The 14908-nt window shown below is 35.8% G+C and overlaps 1 protein-coding gene across 2 annotated transcripts in view; it reads left to right on the forward strand.

Annotated features, from left to right (window-relative positions):
• pip5k1bb (phosphatidylinositol-4-phosphate 5-kinase, type I, beta b) overlaps positions 1-14908 on the forward strand; it is a 43503-nt gene that overhangs the window by 2339 nt on the left and 26256 nt on the right. For both annotated transcript variants that reach the window (XR_009272603.1, XM_058785441.1), the window contains exons 2-4: positions 9105-9214; positions 9433-9501; positions 13719-13849. Coding sequence is in view for 1 of the 2 variants with exons in the window: in XM_058785441.1 (XP_058641424.1) it covers positions 9433-9501; positions 13719-13849 (200 nt within the window). In the remaining variant the exon portion in view is untranslated. The remainder of the gene's footprint in view (positions 1-9104; positions 9215-9432; positions 9502-13718; positions 13850-14908) is intronic.

Genomic DNA, 14908 nt, shown 5'->3' on the forward strand with positions numbered 1-14908 from the left:
ATTCTGTATAAATATGCATACTAAAATCATACTAAAATATGCAGCTCTGACCCACTTCAGCTCCTCTAGTATAAGTGGCAGCTCTGATGCCGCTTTGGTTCTGTATAAAATAAATGCAGCATCAGTGCAGCTTTAAAATGTATTATTGTCATGGCAGAGTATTTTTTTATTTTTTTTTATTTAGATACATTTTTTTAATATTTATTTAATTTTACATTTTCATTTCTTTTTTATGTTCATAATTTCATATTTTAAATTATCTAAAAATATTTTCATTTTAATTTATTTGTATTATTTTTTGATTATATTTAAAATGAATTAACTAAAATTAAACATTATTTCTGCACTTAAAACTTTTATGTAAATGTATTTATACTGCCTGAATAGTGTAAATGCACTTTATTATGGTAAATAATATGCCACTTCAGATACAGCTTTTGTGCTAAGTTGGCATTAATGGATCATTTTGCAGCAAAGCAAGCTGTGTTACTTTATTCACCAGTGAAGGTTATATTATTTAATACAGAGAGAGCCGAAAGACATTGTTTTGCGTAGGATTTCATGCTCCCTAGTCTTTCGTGCAGCTTTCACTGCTGAAGGTTATCGAGCCAGTGCTTTTGAATGGTAAATCGGCAGATGCAAACGAGCGTCTGCAAAAACACATTCACTGCATCACCGTCAACTTTCCTTCTACACCTGTGTGTAACTCTCACATAAAGAATTACATAATGAACCTCTGATGATGCATGGCTGAGCCAAAGGTTGACGAGACAATAACCACTTAAGTTTGAACGACTGCAGGTCAATCAGTGTCACAATGTTCCTGAATATAAATGTAGATGATTGAGTTCATTGTGACTCTAATACTAGCTTGCATCAATAAAAAAGACAAAGAACATTTCTCCCATTGACCCATAGAAAAATGTGCAGGTTTCATTTGACACGTTACATAACCATGTTCCCTGAGGTTGTTTCAGCCTGTAGGCTATTTAGCAGGCGGTCATGATCACTTGTGTCTTGTGACATTTGTAAAAGCATAATGAAATGCATTCTTGAACATTGCTGACCCTGAATTTTCTTCTTTTATTTAGAATGTGACAATAATAGCTTGTTTTAAAACCGCTGTATACATATAACACTATATGTAGATTCTCTTACTGGAAATAATGAAATACGTCTGCCAAATAGTTCTTGATCCACTATCTTGCAAGATCAGAGAAATGTATTGCCCACATCAGATAACTGTCTATACATTGAAAGCCATACAGTATATATAAAACTCGCAGTCAGAATAGAGTGCATTAGTGCCTGCCAACTTTTCAGCAGTGTTGGTACCAGAAATATAAAGAAAATATATAGGCTAGAAATATATAGAAAATAGAAAATGAATGATCATTTCATTATTTAGAGTTGTTGATTATATCTATAGAAACAATATATTTTAACAGTATATTTCAATGTATTTTAATATATACTCTCTGTCTGGTGCAATCTTCTGTATAGAATCATGGGTATTGTAGTTTTTCATCACAAATTCCATTGTCTAACATGATTCAAAAAACTTTAAAAAAAATACACCATTGACAACTTCAGAGTTCAAAACAGGCCTGTCTTTAAATGTTTATAAGTTAGAATTAAAAATTAATTTCCCTATGGATAAAATGAATGGAGTATTTACTTCCAAAACCCGACTGTTGCACTCTATGCTGAGATGTTGTGTGTGGTTGCTATGAAGTTGCTAATGCATTCTGAGTAGTTCAAACTAATATTTAGGGATGGTTCACACTGAACCAGTTTTTTTGCCATTCCACTACTTTTCCATAGTTTTTCTGTGTAAACACACACTAGATGTGCGTGTTTGATCAATGCGCTCATGTCAAGTGTGAACAATCCGTAATTGCATTTGCAAGGACCACTATGTCTCAGTTAAAAGTGTAAAGTGATTACTCAGACTAGTGTAGGAGGGCAGACCCACCCTGCCCTTGAATGCCTGTCAATGAGCTTGTTGTAGTGATTGGCTGCTTTATGTGTAGGACTGAACCAACATTCTCACATTTAGTGTTAAATGTCAGAGAGCACTGCGTGTTAACTGCACTGTGGGGGAGAGACGAACGGAACTGCAGGCAATGTTGTTGATCTCGCTGGTTTCATAATAACAATGGAATCTAGACATGCATATCCTGTTCTTTTGATTTTCAAAAAAAGCATCAATTGCCTCTAATGGTAACGTGTCCCCAGCGGGCAACAACAGGCTCCTGGAAAGGCTCTTATTGTCAAATACAGTCTGAGAGAGTTATATGTCCCCTGCATGGACGGGGCTTGGTCACGGGGCCTTTTGTTTTAGTTACCATGCTATGAGTCTTATGATCAAGTTCATACATCTCATATACCATGTGCCTTTCTATAAGCAAATGTCCCCGCAACAACCTCAGAGAACTTGGAAATGTTTTCCATTATATGTCATATGCAATGGAAATTATGCACACCTGAAGTGTTTAATGTTGACCTACATCAGAAGCTGGACTATGACCAACATTATTTACTTGAAATCCCTCCTGAGAATTTACATCATGTTGACCTTTCAACTACATCTTAATAAATGTAATCAGTTTCAATTATTATTATTTTATTAAGGTCAAAGTGCATGTTCTATTTTGATAATTAAATCTGATTCCATTACTATGAAATTATCTTATTCATTTAAATGTTTGGGGTTGGTAATATTTTTGAGAAGAAGTCTCTTATGCTCATCAAGGTTGCATTTATTTGATTAAAAAACAGTGATATTGTCAAATATTATTATAATTTTAAATAACTGTTTTTATTTTTATATATATGTATTTTAAAATGTATTCCTGTGTTGCAAAGCTGAATTTTCAGCATCATTATTCCAGTTTTCAGTGTCACGTGATCCTTCAGAAATCATTCTTCTAATATGCTTATTTTGCGCTCAAGAAACATTTTTATTATTATTATGTTGAAAACAGTTCTGCTGCTTAATATTTTTTGTTTTTTATTTTTTTGTAAACCACGATTAATTTTTTTTAGGATTCTTCAATTAATGGACAGTTGAGAAAAATAGCATTTATTTGAAATAGAATATTTTGTAACATTATAATGTATTACTGTCACTTCTGATCCATGTGTCCTCGCTAATTAAAAGTATTAATTTCTCCCAAAAATGAAAAACTGACCCCAAAATTTTGAAAGGTAGTGTGCTGACTACTCCTGAAGATTTCATGGAATAGTTATGGCTGTATGTGCTGATTCAAGTATTACAGAGGTCATTTAATTCCATGGCTACTTCACAACGTCCTGTCTGCAACATGCGATGACTTAACAGGCACAGTAAAGGGAAGTGCATAATGGTTTTCTTATCACAGGGCTGGACCTCAGCCAGAGTGAGAGTGGAACAGCGGGTCCAACTCCATCCTGGGTACACCATTATCAGATAGCAGTGTGATAAAAGTGCATAAAGAGGCTTATTATGTGCCTGGTAGACATCTACCTTTCATATCTTTCAGTTATGGCTCATTGCCTTTCAAAACGTTTTTGTTTTATACCTGAAGAGTGAATTGAATTTTATTTTATTATTATTTTTTACATATTTGTAATTCTACAGATGAATTTGATCTTTTTCTTACTGTGTATTGTAGTTGTGTCTGTGTGTGTATTCAATTAACCAAAAAGAATGGAATCAAAAGAATCATTTGTTTTGGAATTGAAGTACACTGGATGCGCTGTATGTGCTTGATTCACCTTAAAAGAACCATATCACATGAGTAACTCGTTCTTAAATGGTCAGTATGTTTTTGCGCGCAGCAAGTAGGCGGGCAATATGCTGATATTTCATTTTGACGTCAATTTAAAACAGCTTGGGATTCGTTTTAAAAATGACTCGTTTCAATGATTCATAGTCGACTCTTTCTTTTGAGAGAAAATAACTTTATACACTGTGCACTTTCAGATTTAAAACTTTGCAGGATGTTTTCATTCATTTAGAGCTGTGTTACACACTGCATGAAAGGTCATTTTCAAAAAACCCATAATAGGGGTACTTTTAAGAGTCATTCATTCAAGAATCAGACTACACAGGATGTGCTGTATGTGTGTGATTCACTAAAAAAACGATTAAGAGTCATTTGTTTTAGAAGCAGACTACACTGAATATGCTGCATGTGTTTGATTCACTTAAAAGAACCGGCTCATTAGAGTTGCGCTGTAGGTTTTTGATTCACTAGAAACAACTTTCTTATGATAAAGTCAGTAGCTCAGTGATCTTATACAGTGGTTGCACTATGGATTCATTACTGATGTTATGACGCCATCGCTGGAAAACCTTTCAGAGTATTTTACTATGGTATGCATTGGCTGAAGTGTTGTTAAAAAATATAAATGGTTCTTTGTCCCCAAACCTAATTAGGACACAGTGTACCACTTTTGGTTGGATAGCACAGAGAAGGTAGCTCTACTGCCGCCTCGAGTACTGCGACCCTTGCGTTAATTTTATGTTTGTGGCCTCTCTCTCAAGCTGTTTCACCTCTCTGCCTTTCTCTTTTCTTCTCATTTCTCTCGTTTGACTTCCACGGTTAATCACTCTGCCCTTGCTACGAGTCAAGTCTTTCAGCAGTTGGTCTGCTTGATCACCTGGCTCACATTGCTGTGTTCATGCTGAGTTGAACTCGCCCGGAATAGTAAATAGAAGTGTAGCCTGAATGTCGTCCCTTCCCGTTTACTCATTGCTCCCTTTCTTTATCTCGCACTTCCTCCTTTTGACACTCCCCTGCTGCTCCTCAGAGGTCTTAAGATAAGCTGCCCAACCCAGCAAAATCATTTTTATTTTATTTATTTATTTATTTTGCTGAGAGGACTGGAAATGACAGAGAGGATCCCCTTAATGCAGAAGTTTTCAGTCCTGCTTCTGAAGGGCCAATGTCCTGCAGTTTAGCTCCAACCTGCCCCAAACACACTTGCATGGAAGTTTCTAGTAATCCTGAAGACCTTGACTGCTTATTTTAAGGGCAAAAAGTTTTTAATAAAAATAGCCAAGTCTTTATTGGATATTTCTCTTCATTTTCTACATCTAGTAACCAGGATTTGATCTGCCCAGCGGTTGGGCTGTTCCTCCTCACTGACTGTATCTGTACAGCAATAATTAGTATTTACAGTTTCAGTGTACTCATGTGAAGTTGTGCATATTGTCCAAGTTCAACTAATTTCTCTAAAATGCCTTTAACAACATCATATCCAATTAGAGCTTTTAGCGAGAAACATTCACACAGTACACTAAGCCAGTTATATAATGATTGTCACTGTATCCAATTAACAAACTGAAGAAAGAACCTCCAGTCAGAACAAAGAGTGCATATGTGAGGCCTGTGCCTTGTTTGATATGCTCCTAATCTGGTTCTCTAGCCCTCAATTAAAATGAATAGATGTGGAATTTTGACCCTCTCACTCATAAATACTTATTTTTTAAAGTTAAAAGTTAGGTTTTCACTTTAAAATAACATTAAATCAGAATTTGCATAACTGCACATTGTACAACATTTGGGAGGGAAAATTGAGAATAAACATTCATTTAGGCTAAACTGTTAGAAGTAATGCACAAAGGTATATATTTTTTTCTGCATAATGAGGACGTGCTTATAGTAAACTAAACTATTATTATTTTTCTCTTGGGTGACATTGCTTACATATAACGTGTCAGATCTAAAATAATTACTATAATATAGAACTATAGACTTCAAAGGAATTGACATCACTTGCTCATCAATGGATCCTCTGCAGTGAATGGGTGCCGTCACAATAAGACTCCAAACAGCTGATAAAAACATCACAGTAATCCACACAACTGCAAGTTTGCAATGAACAAATCCATCATTAACACGTGTATAACTTCAAGCCGTTGCTTCTAGCTAAAATACAAGCCCATAATCCGTAATATTGCTTCTCCAGTGAAAAAGTCATCTTGTCTGAATCAGGAGAGAAATATGCACAAATCAATCACCATTTACAACTGGAAACAGTCCAAAACAGTTCTAAACAAATAATGCTGGTGGATTTTGATGTGAGAGGATGACAGGGGATGGACTTTCTCACTAGAGGAAGCGTTAATGATGTTAAAATGCCGTAATGTGGATTTGTTTCTTACAATCATGCAGCTTTTCACTTCACAAGATGTTAATTGATGGACTGGAGTTGTGTGGATTGCTTGTGGATTATTGTGATGTTTTTATCAGCTGTTTGGGCTCTCATTCTGACAGCACCCATTCACTGCAGAGTATCCATTTGTGAGCAAGTGACGAAATACCAAATTTCTCCAAATCGGCTCCCATGTTTGCCATTCCATTAAAAACCTATAAGCTAAAATTTACTTCGAAATTTGAACGGTTGATGCCACTTGCCGCTTTGAGATTCTGACCTCACAAATGCTAAGATCCTCCCCAATTAGCATGCCAAACTTATTGAGTTTATTAATTGTACCAGTCAAATCAATCGGAATAGCCTAATCATGGGTACGTGTGCCCCTCATTTCCTACGGTGGACGTGGCCACTGTTTACTGTTTACAAGCACTGAATCTGGGTTCATAGCAACCACAAAGAGAAGAAGGAGCGAAGCAAGAAGAGATAGAGAGTGAGGACAAGTTTTTAAAGTGTTATGGTGATAGAATCATAAGTGTTTTTTCTGTTCTCTGTCCTCTTAATGTCTGGCACATGCTCACATATCTTTAATACCTTTAAAGGGCACTTGCCTCTTCTGAGAGCACTTCACGATCCTTTTCCACTGTCAGTACAACATAATTTGTTTGTGCTTCTTACAATGGGATTATTGTTCTTAACTGAATTATAGAAGAATGTCATATGCAGTATGTTAAACTTTAGGTTTATATTACAAGGGAATATGATGATCGGGGCCTCCAGTTCAGGAAGACTTTACCGTAACTTGCATAAGTTGTTTTGCTAACTAAAACTGATGTTTGGTTAGTCATTTCTCAGACAGTTAAATATTGACTCATGTATCCATAAATCATCTTACTGTATACTGACACTGCTTATATAAAGATTTGGCTTTATCATTGTAGCAGTTAGTCGTGTATATTTATAAAGACACACATCTGTTCAAAAGTTTGTGGTCAGTAGAATTATTTTTAAGAATATTAAAATTAATACTTTTATTTAGCAAGGACGCATTAAATTGATCAAAAGTGACAGTAAGGACATTTATAATGTTATAAAAGATTTCTATTTCAAATAAATGTTTATTAAGCAGCAAATCAGCATATTAGAATAATTTCTAAAGGATCACGTGACACTGAAGACTTCAGTAATGATGCCAAAAAATTCAGCTTTGCATCACAGAAATGAATTACATCTTAAAATATATTTCAACAGAAATCAGTTATTTTAAATTGTAAAAATATTACATAATATTACTGTATTTTTGGTCAAATAAATGAAGCCTTGATGAGCATAAAAGTTCATTTTTGAATGTCAGTTGACCCACGATATGTAAAAATGTATTATTTTATTTATATTAATTATATAGATATTAATTATATATCACATAGTTGTGAATCTATGTCATTAAAAAACATAGTAATTACATGTAATTACACCCCTTAACTATGGTAAAATCACTCTAATGCATGGCCTCTTGTGTCGTATTGCGTTATTTGATCTTAATGTTCAGTGATGTACCTGGCTAACCATCAAGCGTATATTGAAACACTGATCCATAAGTAAATGTTGTGACGTAGGATGTGCCCTTTTCTAAGTGTAATATTTTCTAACCTTTGTTTTGATTGTTCTTCAGTGCTGACGTATAATTAATGACAGTATTGTGGTTAATGACTCAAGAAGAAAGTTGCCACTGGCTTGTTTTGCTCCCAGTGGATTGTGTAATAGATCTGGATAGCAGTCTTAGGGCGAAGTGACACGCAGGTGTTAGACGCTCCTCAGACAGCAGCTGGTTATCAGGAGCAAACATCCACACTTTCCCTGTGTTTTACCCCTCTGTAGGCCCACCGATATCAATGTGCTGGCACAGAGCGAATGGCACGACCGTTTTAGAGTCACAGGCTGTTCTTGACTCTGAATAAGGGCTTGCAGTTTGTTTATGCAGACAGTCTGAAAGGCCATTATTTGTCATTTACGCAGACTGTGAGGCCCTGCACTCTGTCTGCTGACTTTACGACGCACCGTTTATTCAGTGCTGTGGATGCAAATACGCACTTAGGTGGTCACAAGATCAATTTAAAACAATTCTGCGTTGTTTCAATGAGAACACCTGAAATCAATCTTTCATTAAAGGTGAAGTGTGGTTTATGCGTCACTAGCTTTACAAACAAAACTGCAAAAATTATAGTTTTATTTCTCTCTGTCATTTGAGCTTGGTCGACCAATAATGCACATTTGAAGATTAAAAAAGTAAAATGTTATTCAAAAACATTTTAAATATATTTTGTTATTCAAAAACATTTCAAATATGTTTAAATGTTTGAATATTAAAATATTATGTAAATAATATTAAAATGTAAATTAAAATAGTTTTCATATTTTGAAGAAAATATTGTATAATTAAAAGCTTTAAAATACACTACTGTTCAAAAGTCTGGTGTCGGTAAGAATTTAAAATATTCTTGAAAGAAGTCTCTTACGCTCACCAGGGATACATTTATTTAAACAAAAATACAGCAAAAACAGTAATCATATAAAATATTACTACAATGATAAAAATACAATAACATAATAACAAAATAAATGTTTATATATATATATATATATATATATATATCGTAAAGTTTAATAATATAAAAAGTATGCATTAATATTAATCTGTAAAAATACATATTGACATAACAATAGCAATCAATAAAAATGAATAAAACAACTAAAAATAATTTAACAGAAAAATATTAATGGTCAAAATAAAATAAAATGTCTTTATTCAGATTTTGGGTTGAAATATAACCTTGACATGTTCTTGACAGGTTTCGTGATTCTCCCCATACATCTTGCTGTTTGCCATTTAAACTGTTTGGTTTTTCAGCCTCTGCCACACACTAACTAGGACATACCCCTTCCTATGCTCTGGTTGACAGGAAGAACATCCATTCTGACCCTGACCTCTGCTTTCCATCCAGTCCACATGACTGAGCCACGCAGGAGTGCTGAACAGCAGACCAACACCTGTGTTCTCAGTTAAAGCAAGGTAAACCCTAATTGCATCATATTTTATTAGCAGAGCCACACATTTTCTGCATTTACAAGCCACTCAATTACTCTGGCAGGATATCCTGTGGTCCGTGTCAGGCTCCTTTGCAAATCTGATGGTATACAACTGGACAGAGCCTGAGGATGTTATTTACATGTGCCCGGCTTATGGTTGTGAACTAGACTTGTCTAACTTTTAACTCTTTGTTGCTTCAGATGTCATCAGCCAAAGAGAATGGAGTCAGCGGGTCTAGCAATAACACTAGAGAGAAAACATATAAAAAGGTAAATTGTTTTTCATTAATATTTTCTTTATATCTACCATAGCATTATTATAAAATATGACCTTTTTGTATTTAAAAAGCACAGTTTTTGTGTCATTTACTAGCTTTGTGTTTCATGTGCTTATGTGTATACATTTTTAATGTTTGATTTGTATATAAATATTAACCACAGTTGCTTTTTGTCAGTTATAACTAGATCTAATCTAGTGCCATTAAATTAGAAAATTTAAAATGTAAAAAATGCAAGGACTTTCAATTTAATTGAAAGCTAAAATTTAATTGAAAAACTTATATATATACAGTGCCCTCCATAAGTATTGGAACAGTGAAGACAAAATTGTTATTTTGGCTGTGGAGTCAAGACATTTGCAAATATGATGAAAAGATGAATATGAGAAAAAACTACAGAATGTCACATTTTATTATTAGCTGTTTCAACACATACATGTTTTGCCAAATAAAAAGGACAGCACTTTTAGAGTTCATCCCACCATTTGATGAGAGCATAAGTATTGGGACAGATGAACTTAAGGCAGATGTAAAAGATTAAAAGCTATTATTTTGTTGCAGATCCCTTGCGTACAATTACAGCAGTGAGTCTGCGTCTCATAGACATCACCAGACTCTTGATCTCATCCTTTGAAATGCTTTTCCCAGCCTTTAATGCAGCCAATTCCAACTGTTGCTTGTTTTGGGGAGTTTCTGCATTTACTCTCCTCTCCAGCTGGTGAAATTCATGTTCAATCGGATTAAAATCTGGAGACTGATTTGGGCAATCTAAGACTTTAAATTGTTTTGCTCTTATAAATTCCTTGACTGAACTGGCAGGTGTTTTGGGTCATTGCCCGATGCAATATGAAGCACTTCCCAATGAATCTGGTGGCATTTTCTTGAATATTGGTAGGCAAGATGGTTTTGTACCCTTCCAAATTCATTCTGCTACTGTCATCATACATTAAGTCATCAGTAAAGTTGAGAGGGACTGTTCCAGAGACAGCCATGCATGCTCATGCCATGACACCACCTCCGCCATGCTTTACAGATGAGGCTGTATGCTTGGGATCATTGCAGTTCCCTTTTTTTCTCCACATTTTTGCTTTCCCATCACTTAGATAAAGGTTCATCTTTGTCTCATTGGTCCATAAACACAGTTCCAAAACTCTTCTGGCTCACCTTTGTGCTTTTTTGCAAACTCTAATCTTGCCTTTCTATTTTTGGAGCTGGTCAGAGGTTTGTATCTTGCTGTGTAGCATCTGTAATTCTGTGTCAAAGTCTCCTGAGGACAGTAGATTGTCAGAGCATCACCCCAGATTTCTGGAAGTTGTTGGTGATTTTACAGACACGTCTTTTAGGATTCATTTTCACAGTTTTTATGATTTGTCTGTCGTCAACTACTGTTGTTTTCTCAGCCGATCAGGTAGTTGTTGGTTGCTGGTGTCGCTGGTGGTTTCCGAACTCTTGATTTCCCCATGCCCTTTGTTTTTGCTAGAGCTCTAATTGACTTCCTCTTTTCTTTTAGCATCCAAAGTGCTTCCTTTTCTCTCAAAGTCAGCTCCCTCGTCTTCATCCTGGTTTGTGTGTCATCATCAAATGCAAGATTCAGAATGCAGAAGTAATGGATATAACTGATACGACACATTCCCTGCTTTTAATATCTGAAGAATTAATGCAACAGGACACAGCTGATCACTTAGAAAGACCTGTGAGGCAACTGTTCCAATACGTATGCTCACATCTGATAGAGGGATGAAACTCTAAAAGTGCTTATCTTCTTAGCTGGTAAAACATCTATGTGTTGAATCACCCAATAATAAAATGTGACATTCTGTAGTTTTGTCTCATATTCATCTTTTAATCATATTTGTAAATGTCTTGACTCCACAGCCAACAGAGCAATTTTGTCTTTACTGTTACAATACTTTTGTACTGTATACAGTGAGGAAAATAAGTATTTGAACACCCTGCTATTTTGCAAGTTCTCCCACTTAGAAATCATGGAGGGGTCTGAAATTGTCATCGTAGGTGCATGTCCACTGTGAGAGACATAATCTAAAAAAAATCCAGAAATCACAATGTATGATTTTTAACTATTTATTTGTATGATACAGCTGCAAATAAGTATTTGAACACCTGTCTATCAGCTAGAATTCTGACCCTCAAAGACCTGTTAGTCTGCCTTTAAAATGTCCACCTCCACTCCATTTATTATCCTAAATTAGATGCACCTGTTTGAGGTCGTTAGCTGCATAAAGACACCTGTCCACCCCATACAATCAGTAAGAATCCAACTACTAACATGGCCAAGACCAAAGAGCTGTCCAAAGACACTAGAGACAAAATTGTACACCTCCACAAGGCTGGAAAGGGCTACGGGGAAATTGCCAAGCAGCTTGGTGAAAAAAGGTCCACTGTTGGAGCAATCATTAGAAAATGGAAGAAGCTAAACATGACTGTCATTCTCCCTCGGACTGGGGCTCCATGCAAGATCTCACCTCGTGGGGTCTCAATGATCCTAAGAAAGGTGAGAAATCAGCCCAGAACTACACGGGAGGAGCTGGTCAATGACCTGAAAAGAGCTGGGACCACCGTTTCCAAGATTACTGTTGGTAATACACTAAGATGTCATGGTTTGAAATCATGCATGGCATGGAAGGTTCCCCTGCTTAAACCAGGCCTGACTTAAGTTTGCCAATGACCATTTGGATGATCCAGAGGAGTCATGGGAGAAAGTCATGTGGTCAGATGAGATCAAAATAGAACTTTTTGGTCATAATTCCACTAAACGTGTTTGGAGGAAGAAGAATGATGAGTTCCATCCCAAGAACACCATCCCTACTGTGAAGCATGGGGTGGTAGCATCATGCTTTGGGGTGTTTTTCTGCACATGGGACAGGGCGACTGCACTGTATTAAGGAGAGGATGACCGGGGCCATGTATTGTGAGATTTTGGGAACAACCTCCTTCCCTCAGTTAGAGCATTGAAGATGGGTCGAGGCTGGGTCTTCCAACATGACAATGACCAAGCACACAGCCAGGATAACCAAGGAGTGGCTCTGTAAGAAGCATATCAAGGTTCTGGCGTGGCCTAGCCAGTCTCCAGACCTAAACCCAATAGAGAATCTTTGGAGGGAGCTCAAAGCCAGAAACCTGACTGATCTAGAGAAGATCTGTGTGGAGGTGGGCCAAAATCCCTCCTGCAGTGTGTGCAAACCTGGTGAAAAACTACAGGAAACGTTTGACCTCTGTAATTGCAAACAAAGGCTACTGTACCAAATATTAACATTGATTTTCTCAGGTGTTCAAATACTTATTTGCAGCTGTATCATACAAATAAATAGTTAAAAATCATACATTGTGATTTCTGGATTTTTTTTAGATTATATGTCTCCCACAGTGGACATGCACCTCGATGACAATTTCAGACCCTCCATGATTTCTAAGTGAGAGAACTTGCAAAATAGCAGGGTGTTCAAATACTTATTTTCCTCACTGTATATATGTGTATATATATGTGTGTGTGTATACTATATATATATATATATATATATATATATATATATATATATATATATATATATATATATATATAATTTTTTTTTTTTGCTAGATATAATATAGACCAGGAAATAAACTAAATATAGAAAAATTACATAAAATAACACAGTACATACACAAATAACAAAACTAAAAATACTTTGCTCACTTGTCGATTAATTTTCTAAAGCAGGACCTTTGATTCCATGACTATGTACAGCAGTTATTACATGAGTGTCGCTGAATGTTGATAAAACAAAAAAAGATCAACAAATTGTCCACCAACACCTCTTGTTCAGTGAAGAATGAGCTACTTTTTTCCAGTCACCTTATTTTCAGTTTCTCCAGTGACGAGTGTAGTATGTTGATAATGTCTACCCTCCTAAATGCTGGTATCAACAGAGGCCTATCAATGAACTTTCCAAAATTCCAGGATTTTACGGTGTTGGCAGACACTACACACTTGTAGATTACTTTTCATGCTAAGGCTGATCTAATATTTCCAGTGAACCTCGCTCAAGAGTTTTGACCTATAAATGTCATTTGTTTAACCAAAGGAGATTTAGGAGGCGAGTTTAGTGTTGTACGTCTAAAAAATGACCTCAATAATCCCACATAAGAGCAGGTTTGTAATTACTCAAGTATAATAATTTGTTTTGCTTTGTATTTCCGGTATTGTTACAGACTACGTCATCTGCCCTAAAAGGAGCTATCCAGCTTGGCATTGGTTACACTGTGGGGAATCTGACCTCAAAACCTGACCGAGATGTGCTCATGCAGGACTTCTATGTGGTGGAGAGTGTGTTTTTACCCAGGTAAGAGCAGAGGACAGTGATGCAGACATGTGTGTTATTGTCAAAGTGGTCTGGAATGAGGAAATTTTCTCACAGTTTCTCACCCATTGCATTTAGTTTGGGTCATCTGCTCTTCGTTTCTTCTCAAACAAGGAAATCTTAACATCACAGCATCTTGCAGTGATTAATCGCACACAAAAGATTGTTTATCATGAGAACTAGAAACTTGAGCTCATGCTACATCCTGCACAGTTGATTCTCGCGCAAATGATTCCCAAAAGGCTCTTTAGAGTGAGCAGAGAGTTTAACCAAGATTCAAAGGGACGACACTGATCCACTAGCCTGACTTCCTTATTTATAGAGTCTGATCCTCTCACTAGGGATTGCACTCCAGATGCATGTGCTCGCCCTCAGTTTGGACCAATTTGAAAGTCTGTGGCTGTGTTGGAGATGGATTACTAGTGTGCTAGTTGTTGTGTATACTTTGTGATGCTTGCTATTTCAAAAAAAATAAAAAAAATAAAAAATGAAGCATTATGCAGAGTTTGAAGGAAATTTTGCATACTGTAAGTACTGCATACTAGGGATGTGCAGCAAAGCCATTATTTGTATTTATATTGAGTATGACGAAAATTATTTGTATTTGCATTTGGCTTGAAGTGAAAGTGAGCATGACTTACAGTACGTTGGTTAAACTATCAAAGAGGTAAATTAATAATTTCCTTGAAGCACATACTTCATACCCAGTTCATACAATACTGTTTAAAAGTTTGGGGTTGGTAAGATTTTATGTTTTTGAAAATGCTCACCAAAGCTGCTTTTATTTGATCACAATTACAGTAAAACCATACAACTGTGAAATATTATTACAGTTGAAAATAACTGTTTTCTATTTTAAAATGTAACTTATTACTGTGATGCAACGCTGAATTTTCATTACATCATTACTCCAGCCTTCAGTGTCACATGATCCTTAAGAAATCATTCAAATGTGCTGATTTGCTGCTCAAGAAACATTTATAATAATTATTATTATCAATGATGCTGCTTTATATTCTTCTGGAAACTGTAATACATTTT

This window comes from Onychostoma macrolepis, chromosome 08 (genome assembly GCF_012432095.1).
Source record: "Onychostoma macrolepis isolate SWU-2019 chromosome 08, ASM1243209v1, whole genome shotgun sequence".
NCBI lineage: Eukaryota > Metazoa > Chordata > Actinopteri > Cypriniformes > Cyprinidae > Onychostoma > Onychostoma macrolepis.